A 25160-nucleotide genomic window follows, 5' to 3' on the forward strand; every position below is an offset into this window, starting at 1 on the left:
AATGCATGCATGACAACGCCACTTCACTGTGGGTTAACGTTGCATATACACGTTACGTTATTATGACTCCGGACCCGGATTAAACCATTACGAGGCATTGCAACCAATAGGTTGATGAACTGTGCCATAGTCTCTGGATTGTCGATAATGGTTATGACATGTTATGATGCGAGGTGAGAACATTGTCAATATGACTGCTGTCGTCCTGCTGAAGATCAAAGAGGCCGACAACATGAAGTCCAGAGAAGGCGGAAGATCGTCAAGGTTGGTGAGTTTAGTATGTAATCATGTTTCATTGAATACATCGTAAGATATCATTCGAAATGTTATGATTATTGCATACTGCTAAACTTAATCCATGCGCTATTAAGTCAAGCAAAGTGCAAGCGTTGAATTAGCTAGCTTGAGCAGGGGCGAAGGCTGGTCCTAGCCGGGGCGGTCGCCGCAAGGAATATTTGATAATGTAAGGGCTGACATGCATTTTCGGCCTCATCTTGGAATAAGAATTCAGGACTTTGTCGGTGTTCAAAACATTTTGAGAAGCCGACCCACTTACCCCCAACTATCAACCCCCAGCCTACGCCCCTGAAAACCTTCTTTTTCTTGTAGTTAAACATTTGTCATAGGTATATTATGTTGCCTTGATTGAAGAAGTCATTCTTGTTCCAAAGGTCACAGGCATTTTGAAGTAGCCTACAGCCTCTAGGAATAGTCGGCCAGGAATGAGATTTATATTGCAAGATTATAATATCTCAGTCTCAACTATCGTGGAGTAGGATGATGGGTTGATACGCTAGGACTATAACTTCAGTGGGCTAAATTTTCTTTCACACCGGGCCCTGGCAGCTTAATCACATCTTAATGGTCTAACGTCGTGAATCACACCTGTTGATCAGCCAAATCGTCACAAATATTTTCCTGCCACTGACGAGAGCTTAACTTATGACAGTATTCCTGGTAAGCATTGATAATAGTTATAGTCTCTTCTTCTGAAGCCTTTAATTAGAAGATGGCCGCCTTCGCGGAAATGTCATTTTATGGTCAAGACGGTAGGATTCGAATGATGAGGGTTTAATAAGGCAGTGCGGTAACTAATACCCTGATTTGTGATGGTGTTTTGATCTGGTGTTTTCATTAGCTGGATGGAAGCCCAGAATTCCCATCCTGACTGGTAAATCCTCACCAAGACCTGGGTAATATCATCAGACAAAAATCCGTCTTTTAGGTAGCATTTAAGCTGCTTCATTCAAATAAAACAGACAATGGTTTGAAATAACATACATTTTTAATAATTTATGTTATTAAACTATCTACAAAATTAAATCAGCGTGTTAAGAAAACGCCATTAAATGGCGACCCAATATATACGACTAAAATCTGCATATCGTAATAAGTGCGTATTCTAACAGTTGCTATAACTCCTTAATTTGTTGCTAAATGTATGCATGTAACTCATAAAAATCACAACTCACACATATAAACGACATCATGTGAAAAACAAAGTTTAAAATCCTGAATTTGAAAACCCAGTTCTGTGGAGACATCTTGTGCATATTCGTTATACATTTATATAAATTATAATTTTATAAAATATCTTGTGTAGATATAAACAATTGTGGGGTAAGAACCATTCAAATATCACAGTAAGTTGAATAATTTTGTATAAAGGTAAATATCCGAAGTGTAAAAATGATACACAGTGACATCTATAAGAGGCTTTTGTAACTTACTCTTCCGTTGATTAATGCTGAACGAATAAATGGAAATGATACATCACAGGTATGTCTTAAATAATAATATCAGCAGTCCACACGAGCGTTACCCTACCACTCATAAATACATCAATGGACGATGAATTCGGACAAAGAGGAGGCCAGACACAGCTGGCCAACTCCTGTATAAAGCTGGAAAGTCCTCTAAAGTTGAGATAGCACACAATTGTTGGATTTCCAAGGACCAGTGCCGAGATGGACGGAAAAGACAACATTATTTCGTTCCTCCCCCCATGAAGGCTTGGAATGGCGGGTTAGAAATACTCCTGATTAGTGGCTTCCTCTCGGCGTACTCAATCGACGCATAACTAACTGTATCCCTCTTGTCATCATCCACAGCAGCTTCAACAACAGATGCAGCGCTGGCACCAGCGTGGGTAGATCCAGTGCGGCTGACTGACCTACCTTCAGGGGTATCCTTCCTGCCAGGCTTGACACTACCACGACGACCTTCTGACCTGGTCTCAGAGGTTTCCCCTGCACTGGCCTTCACCTGTGGGCCTTCTTTCCGGAACGGTTTAGCAGGCAAGGCACCAGATTCCCTGAAATCTTTCGACGGTGATCGCGCCTCCAGCTTAGGTTTTGATGCATTTTGGCCAGGTTTAGCATTACTTGTAGTGCTGTATTCCTGTTTTGGCCTATCACCAACGCTTACAGATCTAGACCTTGTGGTATTCTGGCCACGAGCATTGCGATAACCAGATGAAAGGCGTGGTGCTTTTGCCGACGGACTCTGATTCGTTGAAGCCGTAGGAGGCTTCGCAGGCGAACTGGCAACACTGACACTCCTGCCCCGTGGTTTGGCACTTTTAGCCCTACCTTCAACGTTCGACTGAGATTCTGCCATTTTACCCTCAACAGGTTTCGCATCTTGGCCTTCTTCAACAACGAGATTCTCTCCCAGATCTAATAAAGATTTTTTGTCATCAGATGGACCCATATCTGGTGACTTTTCACCCCTGGTTTTTTCTACCGCATCCACAGAGTCTTTCACTCCCTGGGATTTGGCCTGGTCATCATCAGCGCTCTTCTCCTCAACAGTCGTGGAACCATCTGATTTCAGCTCACTGTTTTCTTTCTCATTTTCCTCTCCCTCTCCCTGTTTCTCTTTCTCTTCCTCTTTCTCTTTCTCTTTCTCGTTCTCTTTCTCTCTTTCCTTTTCTTTCTTCTCTTTCTTCTTCTTCAACTTCTTTTCCTCCTTCTTCTGCTTCTTCTTTAACTTCTTCTCCTTCTTCTTCGCCTTCTTCTTCAGCTTCTTAGCCTCTTTCTTCCTTTTCTTTTCCTCTTTGTCATCTTCATCAGATGAACTCGAACTTGAAGCGGAAGACGAAGAGGAAGAGGAAGAAGAAGAGGACGAAGAAGATGATGACCTGTCTCTCTTTTTCTTCTTTTCAGTCCCGTCCAGGCTTACTTTCTCATCATCGTCCCCACCCTTCTTCTCTTCTTCCCTACATTCCTCCTCTTTTCCCTCATCAACCAAGGTCCCTCTACTAGATTCAACCTTATCTTCAGAAAGAACAGTATCTTTGCTTTCCTTTTCAAACTCTTCTTCGGAGTACCCAGTCTCCTTCTTTCCAGTGCTGCCATCTGTTGTTGACTTGTCCTCACTATCACGTTCAAAGTCTTCGTCAGAATAGTCATGTGTATCTTTTGTGTCGTCTTCAGCCAACCTGGAATAGCCAAACTTAGAAGGTTGAACATATCATTTAGACTGCCTTCTTGGTTCAAACTGAAGTTTGTTTTGTTTTGCATTATGTCTCAGAAAAGTGGCCGAAACAAGTGGCCTGGTGTGGGTCACACGAGACCGACGAATTGTAACTTTGCTGCTGACTTTATCCTCAGTTGAAATTTTAACCGAGTGGTTGGTTTAAACCCATTGGGCATGATCCATACAAATTTCCCAAGGCAAAAGGTTAAACATAAACCCAGTATTTGCCATGTAGATCAGTTCTAATCCAATAGGGTTCACGAGGCCTGTATGCTATCAACATTAAATGGCCTAACATAACAACATGTGTATAACATTACAGGTCACTGACAAATTCAACAGTAGTTGAGTCCATAGTAAAATATTTTGTTTAACATTTACACCACCATTTGACTTGAGAACGGTATTTTTCGACGGAGTTTCTTTAAACGTGTTAAAAGGAGAACTGAGGTTTAGTTCTGACGATGCACTTGCTGCAAGATCCTACCTTTGAAGGAGTGGCGTTTGACGACCAGATCCAGAAACTGTATCTGGACGAATCTCTCCCTCCTCTTCCCGCTGTCTCTGTTCCTCCAACTCAACTCGCTGCAATTATGAATGATACAAATATTCCCTCACATTTTGTCGTGTGAATAGAGGCGTAGTTATGACAGCTATCGTAGGCTTGGCAGTAAGAGATCCTTAATGAGAGTCACTTTATGCTCCACAGACGTAGAGCTGCACCCCTGGACGAGATATGGCAGCATAAAGATTTGCCATCACGATCTCCAACTCTATCTTGCATACAAGTTGCGTTGTCAACACATTACACACCGTACTTTCATCAACTGGAGTGTATAATGGACACTCTGAAAGGACCTTGAAGGTTCAGCCAACATCATCTTAGGATGATTAGCATCTGAGATGTTCTCCAGCAGAGACTAACTCGGCTTATGATGAAGAGTAGTCATGCTAATAGAAATTTAGACTTAATCAGAGATGACATATTAAATAAAGTAGTAAATACCTGTTTGGCACTTTTGGCCAGCCTCTGTAGTCGAGGACTTGAGTTACAGTCTCCACTGCCTAAACCTTGTTCTTTATAATATCTGATGTAGTTTTCCGCATTAAGAGCACAACCAACATGGCGACTATAGTTCTGCAGTTTTCCCGTTTCTGTAATGAGCGGAATTCCAACACTTCTTGGTCGGTACCTGTGTATCATGTAGAGCTTTTCTAAAGGGACACTCTCCTGAAACAAACCCAGATGATATTATAGGTATAACATCATAATACTGGCATGAAAACATGTAGATTCGACGACAATAGATGCAGATGTTGATTGCAAGGCTCCCTTCGTGATTTAAAGAAAATCAAAAGAATACTCATTGCCTCGACGAACGTTTGAAGCAGCACATTATATAGTGGACCAACCAACCTCGACAATAAACCTCCCCAACTGACTGAGATATTGCAATGACAGGTACTTACCAGTACTTGACTTGCATTGGCAGTAAGTCTCATGGTCTCTCTGCGACCAACCACTCTTCGCGAATTCTGGTAGAGTTGTGGCCGTACATTGTATGGACTTTTTCTGGAACAGCAAATGTCAGCATATCAAGATCAACTGTACAGTCACACAGAGTGCAGTTTGACGCTGTATATATTTTGAAATACAATGCAAAAAAGATGAAATCAAAACGGTAAAATTTACTGATGGAAGAAAAGCTAGACAGCATACCTTTCTTTAGACTGGTCCTCTTTCCTCGGGCTCTCCTTTTTCTGGTTCTTCTTCCATTCTTTCTCGAGCTCTGTATTCTCTAGGACTCTGTAGATGTAGTCATATGTGTGCTGAAAAGTTAGGCAAGTTCATCTTAAGGCTAAGACACAAAGAGACCAGAAACTTAAGGCAAGAACAAATATAACTTGTATAATTCGCTGGAGACCCGACTATCGAGGCGTACTGAAGCTTTGATAATGCCAATGTTAGATATTGAGTGAAAGGCTGTATCTTACCATTCGAGGAGTTGTTCTGTGAACACCCTGGGTGTTAAATCTGTTCTCTCTCCGCTCATAGTTGATGTAAAGTTCCCTGAAGAAATATGATGAAGGATGTTTAGAAATATTTGCACTGGCCAGACTTCCATGTATATAATTCATTACCAGCAAAAAGAAGTACGTCTTCACAAAAGTTCCAACAAGTTCCATGAATACAATCTATTACTAGCAAATAGAAGTACAACGTCTTCACACAAGTTCCAACTAGTTCTATGAATAGAATTCCCTACTAGCAAATAGAAGTACGTCTTTACAATGGTTCCAACAAACACATATTTTTTGAAATTCTTGCTTGGGATACAAAATAGATTGGTCAATTATAGGCCTATTTACTTACAGCTTATCTCGGACAAGCCGAGGGATATCATTGACCTCCCGTCTTCTAGTATTTGATGTCATCCTTCCTGGGTTTGAATAGCACCAATATCAAACAAAGAGTGTCTGACTACGTGAATATCATCACACCATTGTGCCTAAAATTCAAACAGTACAATAGGGTTGTACTTCAAGCAGATTGCAGGTCTAGAATAATATCTGGCGAGAACTGTTTGTAAAGTATTAGGCTATATCTACTGTATACAGGTTACGGTCACAACAAAACATTAGCGCGTTCTGTCGGCCCGTAGAGTTTATATCTTAATAGAAGACGTTTCAACTACAACATAGAGGTAGAAGTAGTAGTGTGGTCGTCCTTGATCGTATCAGACCAGTAGGCCGAGCTTGTATCACATCTCGCGGTAACCCTATACTGGTCCAATATGGCATTGACATTGACATGACATCTGTCCAGTATTTTAGTCGCTGTCTATACATCATCCAATGACAATTATAAGGGCAGCACTAACCTCCTCTCCAATCTCCACAGGAAACAGGCTTCAAGGCAAACGCACACCGTCAAATTGTCGGTTCCTTCACTCCTTTACTGTCAAAATGTCCAGAACGAGGCCTCAGTCCGCCATGATGTAAACAAAAGTCGACCAGCTAGGAGATATCGCTGGGACGAGACCTGATAAAGTCTTTCGAAACTTGAATAAAACACTCTAAAATGGTTTAATTCTGGTCCAAAGATTGTTTGAGACAGTGTTCAATGGGTACAAATGAATAACATTTCTTCTATTGACAACTTGCGCCAATTTTGACTGGCGGATACGTCACAGGTCAAGTTCGTTTGGCGGGATATTCGAATTCATTACGACCTCCTGATAAAGATGTAGAACAATGGGATGAGCGTTCGCGTAGGCGTTTCGGAGGCTTTGCGAAAACTCCGTACGCCAACTGGACTGGGTTAGACTAAGGTTACGCTCCCAGTATGTCATACCATCTAATGATACATGTACCACAATAAAGAGCTCATGACTGTCAATTTCGAGTGTTGTATCATGATTTCCACGGACCACGGACCTGAGTAACTAAGTCCGTGCTCAGACGTTTTTGAAGATAAGACAAACGGAAGGCGAATAAAAGCTCATTTAAACTTTTGATTACAGTATTTTATTCAGAAAAATAATTGATAATTTTACAATGGATTACAGAATGAATAGAACATAAATAAAATGTAGATATTTTGATTACTTTATACATATATATGTACAGGGAATTGATATAGATGATGTGTCTCAAGCAATATGTGACTTCAGAAGAGAACCTTGCGATGCAAGTTTTTCTTCTAATATGTGACATGCAGGCATCACGACAACGCCACCATTAGGCTGGGTATTCAGAGACTGTTCGCTTGTAGCGTGGTTGAAATGTTCCACGTTCGCTTGTGACCTGGTGACGCACCACACACAAAATGAACCTTTGGTTGGCTTATTGGACGTCCCCATTGGTTGTACGAGGGGACGTGCTATGGGAACAGTGGAGTAACAAGTTCAAAAGAGGAAGGCCTATGGCGGTGACGCGATTTGCTAACTGCCCGTGACTAGAATTGATTGTATCTGACCCAACTGGGACTGTCAATCGTACCGAAGTTTTCGTCTTCATATGACATGTTTCCTTGATTAATGCATTGAATGGGCAAATTTGGAAGGTATCATTACACCACGACATGAAATGAACATGTGATTGCGTAATATAGGGTAAGGACATTATTCTATCGGTTTCTTGTACGGCATAGGCGTGATACCAACCAATGGAAGAGTTCTTCGACCGGATTTGCTGTCTTTGAAGAAAGTTCTGCACAAAGACATTGAACAATAATTCCAACCCCCACGAGTCGGAAACGTTGTTTTAAAAATTTCACTGTAGGGCGGGATGAGTACACGACTGACAACGTCAACATGATATGCAGCATAAAGCTGATAAAAATACAAGTATATCAAAGTAAATTTCCGCCACTCCCCCATTGCAGATCGTATCACGAAACTACGTACAAAACATATTGATGTGAAGGTCCGGCAATTGGGTACAAATATCCGATCACGGTATGACCATCACGCTACTTCTTTCTGATTATCCATTGAGATGACGGCCTCAAAGAAGGCTATACAATGTTATGTCTGGCTGAATTCTTCTCCAGCCATGGCCCAAAGATGACCTGGAATTTCAAGCTGTATGTCCGCCACCGACAACGTAAATCACTGCGTTGAAATGCAGCGTGCCATTTTGTTAGGGCTCAACCGATGGCCTTTGGTCAATGGTCACGACCAACATGACTAGGTCATACACGGGATATATCTATTCGTCTGCACCACGTCTTAAAATAATCTCAATCGTCTATCAGCGGCCCCTCCTCCCTTTCCATCGCCCCATAAGAGCACCGTTTCCCCTCCTGCTCAGAAACCTCTACAGTTGCCAGAGGTCACATCTTCTTCCCGTTCTCCATCTGCGCCAACTGAATGTAGTTCCCCTCCCCATCGGGCTGCACCGCGCCGTTGCCTGGCGACGCAGGTGCGACAACATCATGGCGTGCGGTAGAGGTCACGTGATGCGTCGTGGTTGCCGCCTCCGACTTGGAGGTTCCGTCGTATGTGTACTGTGTGCTCATGGATGCATGTCGTTCACCGGAAGTCAGTCGGGTAAGACAGGGGCATGTTCTCTTTAGTTGTTGAACGACCTGTATGAATCCAACAAGCAGAAAGAAAACTAAGGTAATACGATTGAAAATGTGGGGGTCTGTATCACTCCAAGTTCAGTAATTCACTGACATTCGATTGCGAAATGCGCAGGTGAAGAATTAAACTTGAAATCATGCAAAGCCAGTCACGGTAGAGAGAAAGAAAATGTATAAACACTTAAAGACGAAGTCGTGCGTGTTGTGATACTCATCCGTCCAACACCGAAGACGAGAATTCCGGTCGTAGCCGGCTGAACTCCTCAGGGCAACACATGGTGACTATCTGTAATGAGTGATTTGAACAGTTACTGTGAAGAGACTGATTCCAATTAGTGAACCACGTAGAGAAGCATTCGTTTCAGCAGACATCACGTGATGCTCTTGATGTTGCCACTACCAGTCCTGGTGACACAGTACAGTCCTCAGATGTTCACCATTGAAGCAAAAAACAGAATGAAAACGGGAAACAATGAATGCTGCGCAGGAAGTAGCCAACACCTCGAAGAAGAACGGTGCAAAACTAAGGATAGAAAGTGATATTGCAACGATGGCGCTGGAGAGGACACGGCTCTCTTAAACAAAGAGAAGTAACCTCATCACATGACTTCATTAGCAACCAAAATGGCCGTCTGCATGATCCGTCCACCATTTTGCAACAACACCAGGGAAAACACTAAAACTAGAAGCAGAACCATTACACAAACAGCGAAAGGAAATGGAGGAATGAATATTGTCTGTTTTTAATGAAACATGTACTTTTCATTGTTCCATGGTTGCATAAATTTTGGTATCCGACCCTAAGAGTTCATTTCATTCGAAACAGACCAAAGGATCCAACAGTAACCTTCAGAGCATGCACCAGGAACCGTTCAGGTGATAGATGACAGCCATTCACAGGTTCCTAAGGCATCGTATTGGCCCTCAATACCCCCCTGCGATTGGTCCACTTGAAGACTGCACCGGTGAAATTGGATTTGGTGCTCTGATTGGTCACTATGATGACAGAAAGTTCAGTGCTAGTCTTGATTCTGCTTTCGAAGGTACGTGAACTTGGCTGCAATCTGAGTCGTGACTTGGCGCCTGATAGATGCTCTGAAGACGAGTATTAGGAAGGGATAGCTGTCTATTGGCAAACGACGTACTGGTCTGCAGAGTGGCTTAAATTTCTGTTCTCATCAGAACTGTGGTCTACATAAGTTTTACCATTCTTTGACTGTTGCTTTCTCTCGATCTGGTGATTATCATGCAACATTAACTTTTTGATACAAATGTAGGATACACCGTAAGAAGAATCAGAAGACTACAAATTTGGTGAAATTCAGGTCCCAACCTTACTTCATGATCAGCATGCATGAAAACGATCGGCCAGATACTAAAACATTGACGTAGAAATTGATAAAATGGTTTCAAAATTCACAAGTACAGAACTTTAAAAACTGTACAACTTAAGCGCAGCATGCATCTTGCATGTTTCCTTTGAAGCGATAGATGCTCTCAGGGGCCTGGGGTATGAGACTGTCGAGTTGTTACACCTTCAACCCATATCTTATGCTTCATTAAGCACATTCAGTTATTTTGAATCTGTCTCCAGATTTGATTTGATCATTCGTGGATTTTTTTCTCTACACGTGATGACACACTACTGCTCCGAAAAGTAAAATATAAATGAATAAAACTTTGCAAGATGACTGAAAAATTGTGATATTTACAGCTATTAGTGCGATCTCAAACTACTGCAGCATACGCCTATGCGCTAAGGAAAGTTATTGTTAGTCAATCCACAATTTTGTACTGCCGAGCATGAAGGAAGTCAACCGAATTGTCAATAACCATAACAAGAGGAGCCAAAACCAACCTTTGATCTCTTGACTGGTGTCCATAATAGATATCACTACAGACGTGGATCTCCCCACATTGCGCTGATTCGGTATATCATTGCAAGGTGGCCTTACAGACGATGTCATGGAAGCCGTTTTGCTATTACTTGCCATCATAAAGCCTTGGAGAAGGATTAAGTTTCCAAACGTTAGCAAGCCTGTAACCCATATCCTCTCTTATCTTATATCTTATCCACACTACCGCAATTACCAACAAACCAGAACTCTGACGATGAGGAAGTAGCATGTGGGACAATCAACCACCTTTATACCACTCCTGGTTGGGATCCAGCCCTAACCTTCACACAAATACAATTGTTAACACACCAACATCACTCTGGCATATTAGCATTTTCAGAAATCAAGTTAAAGGGGATAAGGATGAAATGATTAGTTTGCAAGTGGAGAGTCGATCGTGGGACTCTTATGTCTAATTTGTGCAACCCTAAACTACAGCCCCAAAGCTTCTACACGACCACTTACCAATAGATATGCGGGCCTCGGGCCTTGCATTTCTGGAGGCCCTCTCTGAAATGGTTCAATGAATCAATGAAGAGTCTTGGGTTTGAGAACTTCCCACCAAATAGATACAAGACGAACCACAGAGCGGACCACAATTGATGACATCATCAAGTTTATCCAAATCGGTTCATCAGCTTTGGACTATAATCAACTTTACCTGCCCTTTACATGTGTTAATGCTTAGTAAACGATGGATTTTGCGCCACTTCATTGTGAGATATGAATAAGAATGATGATTTCGAGCTAATTGTCCTGCAAAGAAGACTATCTTACGAGTGGATACTTCCAGATCTCGACCCCCAAAAAGTTTCATCGAAATTCTTGTTATCATGAAATGCGGAACTGTGACTAGCACCGGCAGATACGAAACTGTGGATTGTTCCTTGCCTACTGAGTTTTCTGCGTAACTAAAGAAATGGGGCTACGTTGCTAAGCGACAACTATGAGCCATGCAGCACACTCTGACCAAGACGAAGTCTTACAATAAACTAAAACTTACTACAAGTTCGAAAGGGGAGGGTAACATAGCTCCTAACCTCTCCGTTAAAATAACAGAAAATAAGGGCCACAAAAAGACCCTGTAAGCCAGAAAGGACCCTGTGGGCAATGTCTATGACGATGTAGGCCCGTGTGTCTGGTGAGGGCCGGTAGATGGTCAGCAGCCACTGGAGACCGAACAAGGGGACGAGGATAAATGTCGCTTTCAGTGCACGCCTGGAACAGAACGAAAAAAAAATAGAAGAGCGGTGAAGTAAATGTAGTAGATTAGTTGCTGAAAGGTAGAGACGACGAACGACGGGTGGACATTTGTTGTTTCAATGATTCGCTGTTGTATCTATATATCGCTCGTTTCTGTAAAATCTCACTTAGCTACATTCAGCCATGTCGGCAGAGTTAACTTCGCCCATCTCTCAGCGGGAAGAGAAAGGAAGGTATCACTGAGGTTCTTGATGATCGCTGTCGCTATCACAGCTCATCTTCGGCAGTCGTAGTGGCGTGATCACCATAAACCGAGATTTGTAGCCCCAGAAAATGACACATAGTCGACGAAGTTCATTAAACCAATATTCAATAGTGAACTTATTACAATGTATTTTGATGGCAAAGGATCGCGTCCCTGGTAGGACAGAAGCATTGGTGATGGATTCATTGGCTGCATACGTCAGGATCCTAATCGTGGTGGGATGAAGTGTAAAAGCAGCTGCAGGTAAGGGCTCTGGGGTCTTTGATCGAAAGCGCGCTGGGGAGTCACACGAATCGGGTTTGACCCGAGAACCCCCACCTTGGTATCAACAGCACATTTGCAACACTTCTTGATCTAGGTTTGTTGCGAGGCCCATTTGATTCCGGAGAAACTTTGTTTCCAGAGGTAGTTTCGGCCTCGCTGTAAAAAACAACATCATGCTGCGGAAGTAACTGTAAAACTGAGAGCGAATTGGGGGAAAACAATTATACGCCCTTCCATACGATAACCGTGCAGATTCTGCCAGTATATTGAACCGTAGATATTCATAGAAAAGAAATTATATTGGCATCGCTGGTTGTGTTAAATGATTTTCATTTCGATGATCCAATAGTGACCCCTGGTATCGAGGTCTTCACTTACCTATAGTTACTAGGTTCGTTTGGATGTGACTGTAACTGCGTGAGGAGGATCCGCAGGATGTTGATGAGGAAAATCAAATTCAACTGAAGATGGAAACAATGACATACATTTGCATTTGAAGATGCGTTTCGTACAATAGAGTGGCACAGTATACAACGAACGGAACGGCATGTACTGCACTTCCATTGCACTGTTCATAGTTCTTGCTATCTTATTTGAGCGGAAGGTTCGTTATCATCGTTTTAAAATCATTTTTGTCTGAAACTTACTACTATAGCGGCGAGATTTGGAACATAATGGATCCATTCATAGTTTCCTATATTCTTCATCCAACAACTGAAAAGTAAGAAGGAATCATGTTTAAGTCTTTTGACTATGCTGTACAGCAATAACCCTTTGATGAAGATTCATGACGGCCTCCCGAAGCTTCGGATTCTCACCAGAAACGCCGAATTCATACTCCAATGGATATTGTAGCCTGCGATGCAGAGATCACTGGAGTAGCAATAGAGATGTTGACGCAGACGGCTCAGGACCGTATTGGCTGGACGCAATTGGTCATACCTTCGTGTATGAAATAAACTTAACTTCGATGGATTTGTGTTAGCATTTTGTTGGTATAATCCTGCCTGTTCCGATTGACTTGTAGCCATGTTTTCGATGCATAGAAAAGCCAGACTTACTCTCCATTGAATAAAACCCCTCTGATGATAGCGTATACTATGGTTGGTAACAGGGCAAATGCTGAAAATCAAAATCAGTGAAAGATTATTAAAGGATACTGCAAGAGAAGAATTTTCAAGGAGCATTAAAATTAAAAAGGATGAATATTCTGCTATCATTCAATGGATTTGAACGTCGGTTTTTGAACAATCGCGTGCACACCAATAGACACCCTTGTCTTTGCGAACTATTTGCGAACTACGATTCCAAAAAGTCTTCTACTTACCCCAGCCAAACACGTAATACCCGAGGATAGACTGCTGTGGTCTGAATGTGTTATTCAACAGCTGATGGAGAAAGAACCCTTCACAGAACATCCACACGAAACATGTGTCCTCGAAATATCGAGTTAAAGTTGACAAAAGTTTACAACCAGCCTGAAAAAGATAAATCAAAAAAGGAACTCAAAAACACTTCCGAAGCGAAGGGATTTTAAAGAACCAAGTTTCAGCATATTGGAATCCGATGAAAAATCTCTTGTTAAATTTCGTGAGCTCTTATAAATCGGATTTTATATGCAACTTTTAAATTTAGTGCATGTAACCGGTTTTAAAGGTCTTGGCCAGGTTAAAAAAATTATGCTTTAAAGATACAGCGATCATCAAGCCGTGTGTTATCCTTGAAACTTATCATGAACGGGATCGGTTTGGTGTCTCATGGTTGCCAGTCGCGTCCAGTCCATGCTCATTTGATAAGTCACAGTAGTCCTGTATTCTGAGGCGTACTGATGGTCGATTCCAGGATGAATTACAAAAACGATCCTATATATCCACCAAATACTAGTAAACTAAACATATAAACAGAACTTACCGAGTTTCCATATAAGACGGATTCTGTGAGTGGTACAGTTAGTTTGTCATACACAATCACGAAGTTCCATATCACCAGGCAGATCGAATTTAGTAAGAATGAAAGGAAGAGGTTCAGATGAAGGCGGATTCGATGCTGCAGGAGTAATGTTCTGGAGAATAAAAAGAGCAAAAGGTCATGGGAATATGTATCATGAGACTGTGTTATCGAACAGTCGTACAATATCATTGGTCTTGCCTTCAGTGTAGTTGAAATGAGTCAGTGAGTGGAGTGGCCATGGGTTGTGCACCGGGATTCTTCAATAGCACCTACATATTCAAGCAAGCATCTCCCCCAAAATCATATCTGCTGGCCAGACATTCACACCATCTGGCGCTGTGGGGTGCAGGACATTTGCTGTATTTGGAAGTAGCTGTTGGCATCGTCTATCGACGTGAGAACACCTTCTATAGGCTTCAGCATCAGGAGGCCACTGGCGAGGGTTAGATGAGGAGGATGGGTGGATGCAAAAGAAAGGTCCCTGGTGGGCACACATGTGTACTTACTTGTAGTAAATGAATATAACAATGGCGGGGATAAGGGCGACAACACTGATCAGGTAACACGCGATGCTGATGATGACTGCTTTTAACTGCATCTGAATGTTGAAAGAAACACATTTAGAGTATATTTCAGGTTCACTTGACATCGTAGGACTATCTAAGAGTTGCTAAGATTATCTTATGTTCTGTCTGCAATGCATTTTTCCCGAAATGGCTTCTTATCATGAAAGCTTTACCATATCACCTACTACATGTACTAGGAATTCTAAAGCAGAAGCGGACACTGACATCTCCTTCAGATATATCCCATTATATCCGTTCAAGGACAGGGTTGCTCACTGTTCCTGACCTCTCCTGGGTGCACCACCGCAACCGGCACGTTTTTAATAACATCACGCCAGGAGTCATGTTTGTTTACTGGTGTTATTACCTTATAAATCATCCAGTATCTATAACACTTGACATGTCAGAAGCATTGTATTAATGTGGTCATTGGTCACGAGTAGCCACACCTATGGTGGTAAAACTTAGGTAGTTGCTCTGTTTGAGCTCTTATTATCACAATGATCTTTGTTCTCGTGATTCTGTCCACAGTCCGGAGGTCATTTCAGGCATAAGTCAGGAGTAAGACACCTTGGCAGTTCGAGCCTCGACCTCTTACCAACAGAACTGTCTCTATTCAACATGGCAATCTTTCATGCGTTGATTTGACAGTGGACGCGACCTTCATTTTGCAAAAAAGGTCACGTATATCAGACAGAAAATGACTGTCTGAAGTCTTCTTCTCGCCTGGTCTAATCGCATTATCGCTTCCGGCGATGCATTAGTGATTCATCGGCTATGGCTTATCAGAGGTCGTGAGGTGGCCTGCTTGTTCAACGTTTTGATCAATGGGGTTACCTTCGTACTTCAAGGAGACCAATATTTCTTATGCTCTTTCTTCAAAATGTATATTTGACACGTGTCTCCAAAGCATCAAATGAATCGGGGAATCGGCAACGGAAATCACACCCAGTTCAGTGACACCAAATGACAGCAAGGGGACCTTATCACCAACGTGCTTCCCTTTGGTACTCTCGAATCATCACGTCCATCTACTCATTCTGGTTGTGGGTCATTGGGCAGGTAATGCCATGTTCAATTGGTTAGCCTTCTGTGACGATTAATGGCATGGAAGCAGAAATAACCGTCGGCTTCCTTCGGCCATTTCAACCAGCTTCAACAAAAGCAGCAGCAGCAGATAGGTACCACAGCCTTTGTCATTCGCCACTTTACTCTATCAAGCAATGCTCTTCTTGGCCAATCAGATGATATCTTTCATGTCTGTTCGGCACATAAAGCATTGAAGTGATGGACCAGAGGGCTCCTGATTGGCCAAACAAGGCGACATGAACAGCCTTGTGAATCGGTAATCACAGCACAACCGATGTCTGATGTCGGTTTTATTCACTATGATAAACAATGTCTTTCACGTAGATTTAGATCCCCGAATGACTGGTGTTGCAGTGTCTGGGCGAGTTAAAGTCTTATTATGTTTGAAACTATCATTTCATTTGAATTCGAGACCCGTTTTGAACCATCCAAAACAAAGGCATTACCTTAAGAACTAACAAACGCCGAACGTGAAGGGAGTTTTAATCATATGTCAATGTCATCGCTCCTCATGATTGTCATAGAGCTTGCGAATACTATATATCGAATGTGAAACCATCAGTTGGTTGAAGGCCATGATCAGTGGGGTAGAGGACGGCCCCTTAAGGCCATGCAAGGGTTATCATTTGCTGACACGGGTACACGGACCAAGGAAATGCTCCCGAGAGGGGATTCACGCCTGGCTTATCTAGGAAGACTTCTGCTATCTTTTGAGAGTGCTCATCGCTATGGGTGGTGGATCACTGGCTGCTCTTGGAGAACCGATTGATCGTATCGAGGTTTCAAATGACGGGCGTTTCTTTTATCTGCCAAGTATTCACCATGGCCCTTTTGATAGGGACCACGGTAGAAAAGAGACCATGGATGACTAGTGTTGCTATCGATGGTACTGTGTATGTTCACAAACTTTATCCTTGATCTGAATGAACTTAATCGAAAGTCCCAAGTCAGTCAGTTCACGCGACCTCCATGCCCATCATTCTCAGACACTTCAGCCACTGTTTACCACCCTTGATAAGTGTAAGAATCTTCTTGAGAGGGGGAGTAAATAGTAATAGGTGAACAGGCTGTAGTAATGAGATGATGTTGATCAGATTATGTCTATTCTGCTCTCATCCTCTCTCTGGGAGATTGCAATATACAGAGATAGGACTAAGATAGATGAACAACTCCAGAACTTAACAAAGGCGATCGCTGATTCAACACGTGGCCATCCTTTGCTCAGGGTACATTACACCAATTACCACCGCAGGGCAGAAGCCCAATTTGACGACAGTTTATTCGTCACTGCTGTACAAGATAATGTGTTCATCCCAGCTTTCCACATTTAATTTGAGATAGAGAGCATGCTTACATCCAAATCCAGGCAGTTGCCATAGTCTGTGAACTCCTTGTCGTTGTCTTCATGCCGCCACCATGTCGCATTCTCTGTACATATCTTCTGTCCCTTAACTGAAAGGAAGTCGAGGGTGTTAAGATAGTTACCTGAACATGTAGCCTAACAGATAACTCGGCATTCATATTTTGTGTCGACTTACCAAGTTTAACTTGAACTTCAAGAAAGTTGTAAGAAATACAGGACTGACGAGAAGGAGGGAAAGACCCTCACTGACACCTAAACTTACCACCGGGTGTCACAAACGGCAGAAATGATGGGCAATCCTTGTAAGTTGTAGATCCAGCAGCGGCATGTTCCCAGCATGCAAAGCCATCCCACGTTGCCGGGCATTCCTTTCCGGTATTGGTGGTCATTTCTACTTCATTTTCCTTCTGCCACTGGCAACAGTCAATGGCGTCCCAGCAACACTTGGACCAGCGAGAACACTCATCTTCACTGAGTGCCCGGCATATATATTCCTTTTGGGTATTGTTCTTGATATCTGGCAGAATTGTTGTGGTTGATGGGAAGAGAGTTGAGCCATTTCTGGCCACAAGTTGAACACTATTTTGGTAAAGTTGTTTTGAAGTCTGAAAAATGTATGCCCAGCAGCTTGTGCATGTGAAGGCGTTATAGATTGCGTCAGGCGGCCGGATGCCGCCTCTGATTCGGCAATTCATTTGAGTACCTCCTGTGGCCGTCAGGATCGCTGAGATCTAGAACGAAAACGGGGCTTGTGTTAAAGCAGGGCGTGAATAAGTCCTGTATCAGGAGCAACCGAAGACATATACCTCCAATAGCAAGAACTCAAATACACCTGTCAGTACTTCTCATTCTTTACTGTCATCCATAACCTCATCATTCTACACTTGATTTTAGGAAGAGGCAGTCGAATTTTATTCTTCAGTGAATTATTCACATTGCCTATTTTAATATTTAAAAACATCGATAACTGACAAAATTGATGTCCATGAAATCATAATTCATGATTGCGTCATTTTGGTATAGAAAACAACTTGTAAGGTAAAATATTTATGATTGAATTTCTTTGGCATGTGGGAGGTGAATTATATTCGTGTCAATATCTAACAGCAACCTTGATATTGTTTACTCAGTCTAAGCCTAAGGTTACAATCGTGAAAAAAATCACGGGTTAAATGTGGATGAATGGATGTACAATGTACATGTATTGCCCACGTCAGTGTTCTTAGGCACGTTCCAATTCAAACATATGCGTTAAAAGGGATTAGAGCATTATAAATTTAACAACTGTCAGAGTCAACTTGATTTGATATCAGTTGAATTTAAATCTCAATGTGTCACGAACAATCATGCCAATCACTTCATGTGTATCTATCATATGTATAGCTGGACGAACTTTTGCTCATGTATCGCCTTTAGAACTCACTGGTAATCCATTTATTTTGGTCGCTTAGCAGAAGAAAAAATGAATTAAATGTCACAGAATGGCGAGCCGATTGATAGTCTTAAGAGGAAGCATCATATTGCAAAATATTTCGTCTTAGTTGAGTTAATGCACTTAAAATATCGTGCTGGGGGACATTAGCGACTACCGTAACAAAAGTTTTGCTCTAATGTCGTTTATAGGCAGAGTCCATACTGGGTAATGAGACGTGAAGCTACATGTGCTGGCGGATACTGACAATTAGGCAAGCAAAAAATAATGAGAAACCACGCAGATATCCAGAGGCTTCAAAATGCATGACATTATTATACTGATGAAAATTGTGTGTGCACAACACCTTCCCTTTATAAACCAGATTTTGTCAGACATCTCGGCAAAGAATAGCAACATTTCTATAAAATGTGATGCTGTATGTCGTCTACCAAGCCACACTGTCGGGAACCCACGACGTCGGTACCTTACCCACTAAACATTGTCACCCAGCTGATGATGACTGACACTTATCTTAACGGACGCAAAAAGTTTCCTTACCTGAACAAACAGAAAAAGTGTAATCCTCGAATAATTCTGCATCCTTGTTAATCCTAGTATAATCCTTGTCAGTTATTAAGAGTTTTGGCTGCGGAGTCGCATCACAGAGCCTGTAGCATCAACTTTGCTGAGTCGCTAATTGACATGAATCTGAAACGACACGCATGTGTAGAACGTTTTAATATCCAATAACAATTCATGGCAAAACTATGACACTATCCGTTGGCGATGTATCATAAATGATGTGGTGTCTCTGCTATCAAGCTTGAGAATCATATCGTGCATTCTTCGCTCAAGAATCGGATGATTATAAAAGACACCAAGAACATGTATAGCTGTCTCCATAGCTTTTCATAGTTTTCCTTTTTTATTTCTCAAAGATTTGTCTGAAAGTCATATCAGTTTAGACAAATCTTCTTATCAGTGCCCGATGGGTAAGATATGATGTGTTTCAAGTAACATTGATGAGTATCTCATATCACTCAGTGGCCAGAAGACAATTGAATACAATACTCATAAGACCATGGAGGATTCGATGTCACGCCGAACGGAGACCACGCGGGTTAGCATACGCCACCGGATCTAATAAAATTCCCAGTTGGAGGGTCGGCTTCTGATACAGAATCACCCATCGGCTATCTTGGAATGATGATTATTTGTTCAAGTGCCCCATACAATCAAGTTTGATCCGAGAACGAGGCGGAATTTTGACGACTGGCAATCGTCATTATCGGTTACCAAGATTCTTGTCCATGGCAGGAAACAGAAACGCCACACTGGTTATCATACTCATCTTTATAATGGACGATAGCAGATAAAATTACATAGTTGATCATAACCAGTCATACGCAATAACTCTTGAATCATTTCTACGATGAAAACTCGTACAAAAGGTTGAGACGGATATCACACATACCCACTTGTTTATGAGGTATGGCCAATTTCCTTGTGATTAATCAAAACGGCAAACGTTTCCTAATATTTGCAGTGCAGCAAAATGCTCAGATAAATCATAGGATCAATCCCGCTGCGCATGCCAGGGTTTACGATTGTCGTAAAGTCAACTTATCATTGCTTCAGCTGCATGTTGATATCGTTAATTTCATTTGATTAGGTTCGTAATCTGGAATCAATCGAATGGTCCCATCCTCCCATGCCGCGATTACCAAATGATCTCCAGTATCTCCTGAAGCCGTAGACTTATTCTTAATCAGAAAGTTTCCACAAAGGTGCAAGGGTAAACTAATTTCGTAGATGTAATCACCGCCTGACACCACCTTCAGCCCTATATGGGGATACCACTTCGCTTCCATTTGGTGTCTGCAACAAATCTAGGCTACGTAAGCATCACAGGTTTAGTCTACTTTCACAGTTGGACATTGGTTACAGATTCTAATGCTGGGACGTACATCAAAACTCCACGTCTAGCCAAGTCTGAAACGAGGCCAATATCATCTGCGATGACGTTGAATTCATCGTATCGCAGACAAATCTTAAACCAATACAGTTTCAAATACTGCACATCAACGCTCTACCATCATTCTAAGCACGTCTTTTTGGTATCTTTTTTGCCAAAGGAGCTCATTAGGAGGGGTACATGTAATGAAATATTCGGTCTTACTGATTAAAAGTTGCGTTAAATTTTAATTGCATATTCGAAAGGAATGTTTCCATTTCAATATCGTTGATCCGAGTGTCTTCGAGAATTCTTCAATCCTTTGGTAGTACTCTGAAAATAACTTTACTCAAACTATAAAGTACGTGCCATCTTTTCGGAGTTTCACCGCCATGAGCAAGTCTGACATGCGGCTGATACAGTTTAAGTCGACATAATCAATGAAACATCCAGTGCCAGATGTACCGCGAGCGATGAACTTGTAAGTCTTTATTGCGAGACAGGAAGCGATTGCTAAAAGAGCAACTTCTTGGAGATGAAATTTTAATGCAGGTATCAAATATTACGGCTTTTGCTTTGTCTATTATAGGACAGCGACCCCAAGCAAGAAACAGCAAGAAGACACCAAAATCACTGACATTCGAATATTTCTTAGAATTCCTCTTTTTAGTTCACACGTTAACGATTCACCTCGCCATTTACACCCACTCAACTTTGTAAGAAACAAAACAGCATGTACCTTAAAAATGTCAGTCGAGATAACTTGGCACATACAGCGTGTTCTGACTTCAATAGAAAGGTTCATCCATCTGCACTATCGCTGCTTTGTACAAAGTTTCTGCAACAACGAAAATTTCTCATGATAATGCTCTTCAAAGTTGACGGTAAAGTGTCAGGATTTCATAACAAAGATACTGCCATTAATCGAGGTAGAACATTTCGATGAGATTCTTCTTAGTTCAGATGCTATTCTGTTTTGTATACAGACAAATGTACAATCTTTCCAAGCTTCTTATAACATTCTTTTTATGTAATAGTTTACATCTTAGTTTAAAATCCTATAAAAGTTATATCTGGATTTTCGACCTGAGAGCCTTTAAATACGCAATGCTGTTCAATCATGTAGTGCTAGGTCAAGACTCTTGTTCTCCAACGCAATAGGTCAATTCACATATTTGCTGAAACTGACCCCAAACATTAATGTGTCAGATATATCTATTGGCATATTTACCCCCTCTTAGAGACAAATATTAATAAAGCAGACAACAAACGTATCCATTAAGAGTTGCACTTTGCCTTGACCTAAACTTGTGATAATGTGTTATTCGAAACGATTTTGACAGAGAGCCATCCTTAGCCGAAAGCCGCCATCCGCCATCTTCCAGGCGGGGAGACGTAATTAGGCATCTGTCCAATTAACCTTGACTTGACCCTTGTAGGGAAGTTGAAAAGGAGATTCGCACAACTTTGACTTTCGACACAGCGCCCTCTCGCAGATATAACTTAAATGAGATGACAAAAAATTACTCTGACCTTGACCTTTTTCAAATAAGCAGTTTCTTTCAGCGAAATGCGTAAATAATGCTACTTTGTAACCAAACGACTTGTCATTGCTGACGAAATTGGAAAGGAAATTGGAAGACGTCACGTTTCGTCGCCAAAAAGCAACTTTTGTGTGACGCTTATTTTCAATTTCCTAAACATAATGGTCACATCAAGGTCACGAGAAAAGAAAACATTCATGTTTGTTTCGTAATTGGCCTTTGTGCGTAGGAGAGTTGCAAAGAAAGACCAAGATACTTGGTCGAAAACGGAACTTACAATGTAGAACCTGATGCGGTAGGAAAAATATGACCTTTTGAACGTAAAAAAGTTGTATAGAGAGTGACTTTCGACACATGCTTCCTGCTAAAATTTCCTCCATTCCGCCAGAAGATCGAGTAACTCTTTGTATTTGAATGGACTTATTTGTATGACGCAGGAACGGAATTGTATACGCCTCAAGTTCTAACCGGCATAAATTCGAAGTTGTAGAACTATTTGCTAGATCCATTTATACTATAGGAAAGGCCTAGCAATGAAATAGCGCTTCGTAAGACATGACGCACATACTCCCCTCTTCAACAAACATATGCCTAGCTAGCTAGCATTCAACACTTCGTGGTTGTCATGTTAACAAATGCTGCTTGGTTAGGTAATTTTGTCAGGCTAAGCTTCATTGCACATGTACGTCATCCATATTTACATACATACAGTCGAAGTCCTTTCTTCAGCAACGAGGCCTTGTTAGCCGACATGAAGTGATGAAGCGTACAGAACAGGCGCTGCTACGCTATCCAGTATGGTCTTTAGCATCATCACATCGCGACCTACTAAAGAATGTATCGCCACCAAGACAACTATAGAATGACTGAGAGGATGTAAAACCTCACCATGACTACTACACAATGCTCTACATTTAATTTGCTTGCGGCTATAACTATGGTTATACATGTATCCACCAAAAAGTTCAATATCTCATTGCCACCTGAAGGCTTGGTCTATGTTGTCATGTTGCTGAATATCTTCCTACAATGCCTTCTATGCTGATAATGTCACAGGCCTTATCATGTTGGTCGTTTATTTCAAGAAAAGAGTGCGAGAGAAGTGACGATATCATTGAAGCAATGCTGACGTTTATCGTAAACCCGTAAGACAATGAATAGACAAAATGTGAATTAACCTTTTCATTAAAAAGATATACTATCTAAACGACATACACGCCCCCCATCGTGGCACATCAGTAATTTTTCCGACTCGATAATCACAATGATTCAAATTTCACGATTCTATAACTATCGATATTCAATTGTCACTAGGGAGAAAGCTACCTCATCAATTGGCTTACTATCACGTTTTTGACAGTTGGTTAATTGTGATTTCGACTTCAGCAAGCTATTGATCATCAGCCTTAATTCAGCCAAAAAATAGCGTGTTTTGTTAAAGGTACTTTTGTTTCAGCGCAAGTGAGCGAGCAACACATTTCTCAGTGAAACTCCTAAGATAGGAATCTAGACTGCATGCAAGATTACGACAATCGAAGTATCAAATGTGCGTGTCATTGCTTTCTAAGGACTGCTTATCAAAAATCATACATGATACAGTGGTACAAATTAATGCATTGTTCATGCTGGTCTGTAAGAGATAATTACATAACGCCGGGAGATACTCGGCAGCTTAGCAGATTGCTTTGGTTCGAGCCTACCGAATTCCTGGCGGTGGTCATTGGTTGCCGGTCGGAATATGAAATTTTCGTCCCGGATATTGCTAGGTCTATCGAGTGGAAGGAAGTTGGTGGCCCGTCCATTTCCCGACAGGCAATCTGACGAAGGTGTATTTGACGAGATCAAGACTGGATGTGCTGCCATTTGAGAACCACAGAATGTACTCACATCCCTTGATGTCGCGATGAAAAGTTTCTGTGAACCACACGAGTTCTTCCTCAGGGGAGTGAACAGTCATCCGGTCAACAGAATGAAATAACTAGGTCAGATGACCACAAAGACAACATTTTGTCCCAATTTGACTAAACTGGCCACAAGGGGGCCATAACTGAAAACAAAATATGGGATGACCAATATTCCCTTTCCAGAACAAGGACATCAATCTTTACCCGAACCATATCGGAACCGATTTCAGTATCATATTCTTCTGGTTTTTACATCGTAGTGCAATACGAGCTTATCCAGAGGTAAACAGTCTAAACCACTTGATGGACTTTGCATGTCCGAGTTGGGATTGCAGCATTGGTTTCATAAGTTACAAGTCGGATGGAGCTTAACTGGCGCCTTGCATCGGTTTACCGATCGCAGCATTCATGAAATACATTATTTGGTTTAATCTGTTTTCTAAATCTGCATCTCGAATTTTCGTGAATAACAAATGCGTGTTAAGAGGACTGAATAAGTCCACAATCTGCTGAATGCTGGAGCGTCATTCCTACAACTCTCTCCAGCATCCTAAGCACCTATGTGTACTAGATATGTTATACATCTCCTTCTTACTTTAAGATGGGCCGTAAGAGTATCACAAGAGTACTTGACAAGTCAACATGCTCTTGAGTTGCTAGCTATAAGGATCGTAACACGTAACGTCGGCCAGTTCAGAAATCGTATTCATCAATGAAATCTTCAATTTGCCCACCACACAAAATGGTTTGCAGCCTTACCTTAATGTCACGTTGATGCTAATCCGAATGCTCGGTAATCCTCCGAATCCAAAATCCATAAAATATTTCGAACATTCCAATAGAACTGTGACAGAAGCTCGTCAATACACTAGACCAATTAAAACAACGCTGTAAGCGTTCCTTAATAAAAAATCAAATCGATCATCCATGGAAAGAATGAACAGAACAGAACACCGACAAATTCCGATCGTACTGCAGACTCCAATATCATAACAACTGGTCCTGTCACAGAACAATCTCGTCTCTTGGTTTAATTAAGTTGGCAGACTGTATGCCGAACACTCCTCTTGTCCAACTTATTGGGGGAATGCTGGACAGTGCGACGTGATTTTGATATGTCAAGACTTTAACCCTCGAGTTGTTTACGCTGCGATATGTCTTGGTTGAAGTCAACAAC

At 41.7% G+C, this 25160-nt stretch overlaps 2 protein-coding genes across 10 annotated transcripts in view; both read right to left on the reverse strand.

Moving 5' to 3' along the window:
• Window positions 1–1266: 1266 nt before the first annotated feature.
• LOC135500738 (uncharacterized protein DDB_G0286299-like) lies at window positions 1267–6551 on the reverse strand. Its single transcript, XM_064792378.1, has 8 exons — window positions 6363–6551; window positions 5855–5990; window positions 5476–5551; window positions 5201–5310; window positions 4951–5053; window positions 4487–4711; window positions 3968–4065; window positions 1267–3442 (listed from the first exon to the last, which is right to left on the reverse strand). The coding sequence occupies exons 2-8, from the start codon at window positions 5914–5916 to the stop codon at window positions 1987–1989; spliced, it is 2130 nt and encodes a 709-aa protein (XP_064648448.1). The 5' UTR covers window positions 5917–5990; window positions 6363–6551; the 3' UTR covers window positions 1267–1986.
• Window positions 6552–7006: 455 nt separating this feature from the next.
• LOC135500283 (calcitonin gene-related peptide type 1 receptor-like) overlaps window positions 7007–25160 on the reverse strand; it is a 75768-nt gene continuing 57614 nt past the window's right edge. For 4 of the 9 annotated variants that reach the window (XM_064791637.1, XM_064791634.1, XM_064791636.1 and 1 more), the window contains exons 3-14: window positions 19140–19289; window positions 17430–17898; window positions 17159–17256; window positions 14656–14747; window positions 14111–14261; window positions 13527–13677; window positions 13261–13321; window positions 12847–12913; window positions 12578–12660; window positions 12254–12355; window positions 11508–11685; window positions 7007–8572 (exon numbers count right to left, since the gene is read on the reverse strand). In XM_064791637.1, coding sequence (XP_064647707.1) covers window positions 8318–8572; window positions 11508–11685; window positions 12254–12355; window positions 12578–12660; window positions 12847–12913; window positions 13261–13321; window positions 13527–13677; window positions 14111–14261; window positions 14656–14747; window positions 17159–17256; window positions 17430–17898; window positions 19140–19181 — 1749 coding nt within the window. In that variant the 5' untranslated portion in view covers window positions 19182–19289 and the 3' untranslated portion in view covers window positions 7007–8317. Of the gene's footprint in view, window positions 8573–10932; window positions 10978–11470; window positions 11686–12253; window positions 12356–12577; window positions 12661–12846; window positions 12914–13260; window positions 13322–13526; window positions 13678–14110; window positions 14262–14655; window positions 14748–17158; window positions 17257–17429; window positions 17899–19139; window positions 19290–24742; window positions 24784–25160 lie in introns of those variants that run through there. The other 5 variants (XM_064791638.1, XM_064791640.1, XM_064791641.1 and 2 more) reach the window with 5 other exon arrangements.

Source organism: Lineus longissimus, chromosome 16 (assembly GCF_910592395.1).
Source record: "Lineus longissimus chromosome 16, tnLinLong1.2, whole genome shotgun sequence".
Classification (NCBI taxonomy): Eukaryota; Metazoa; Nemertea; class Pilidiophora; order Heteronemertea; family Lineidae; genus Lineus; species Lineus longissimus.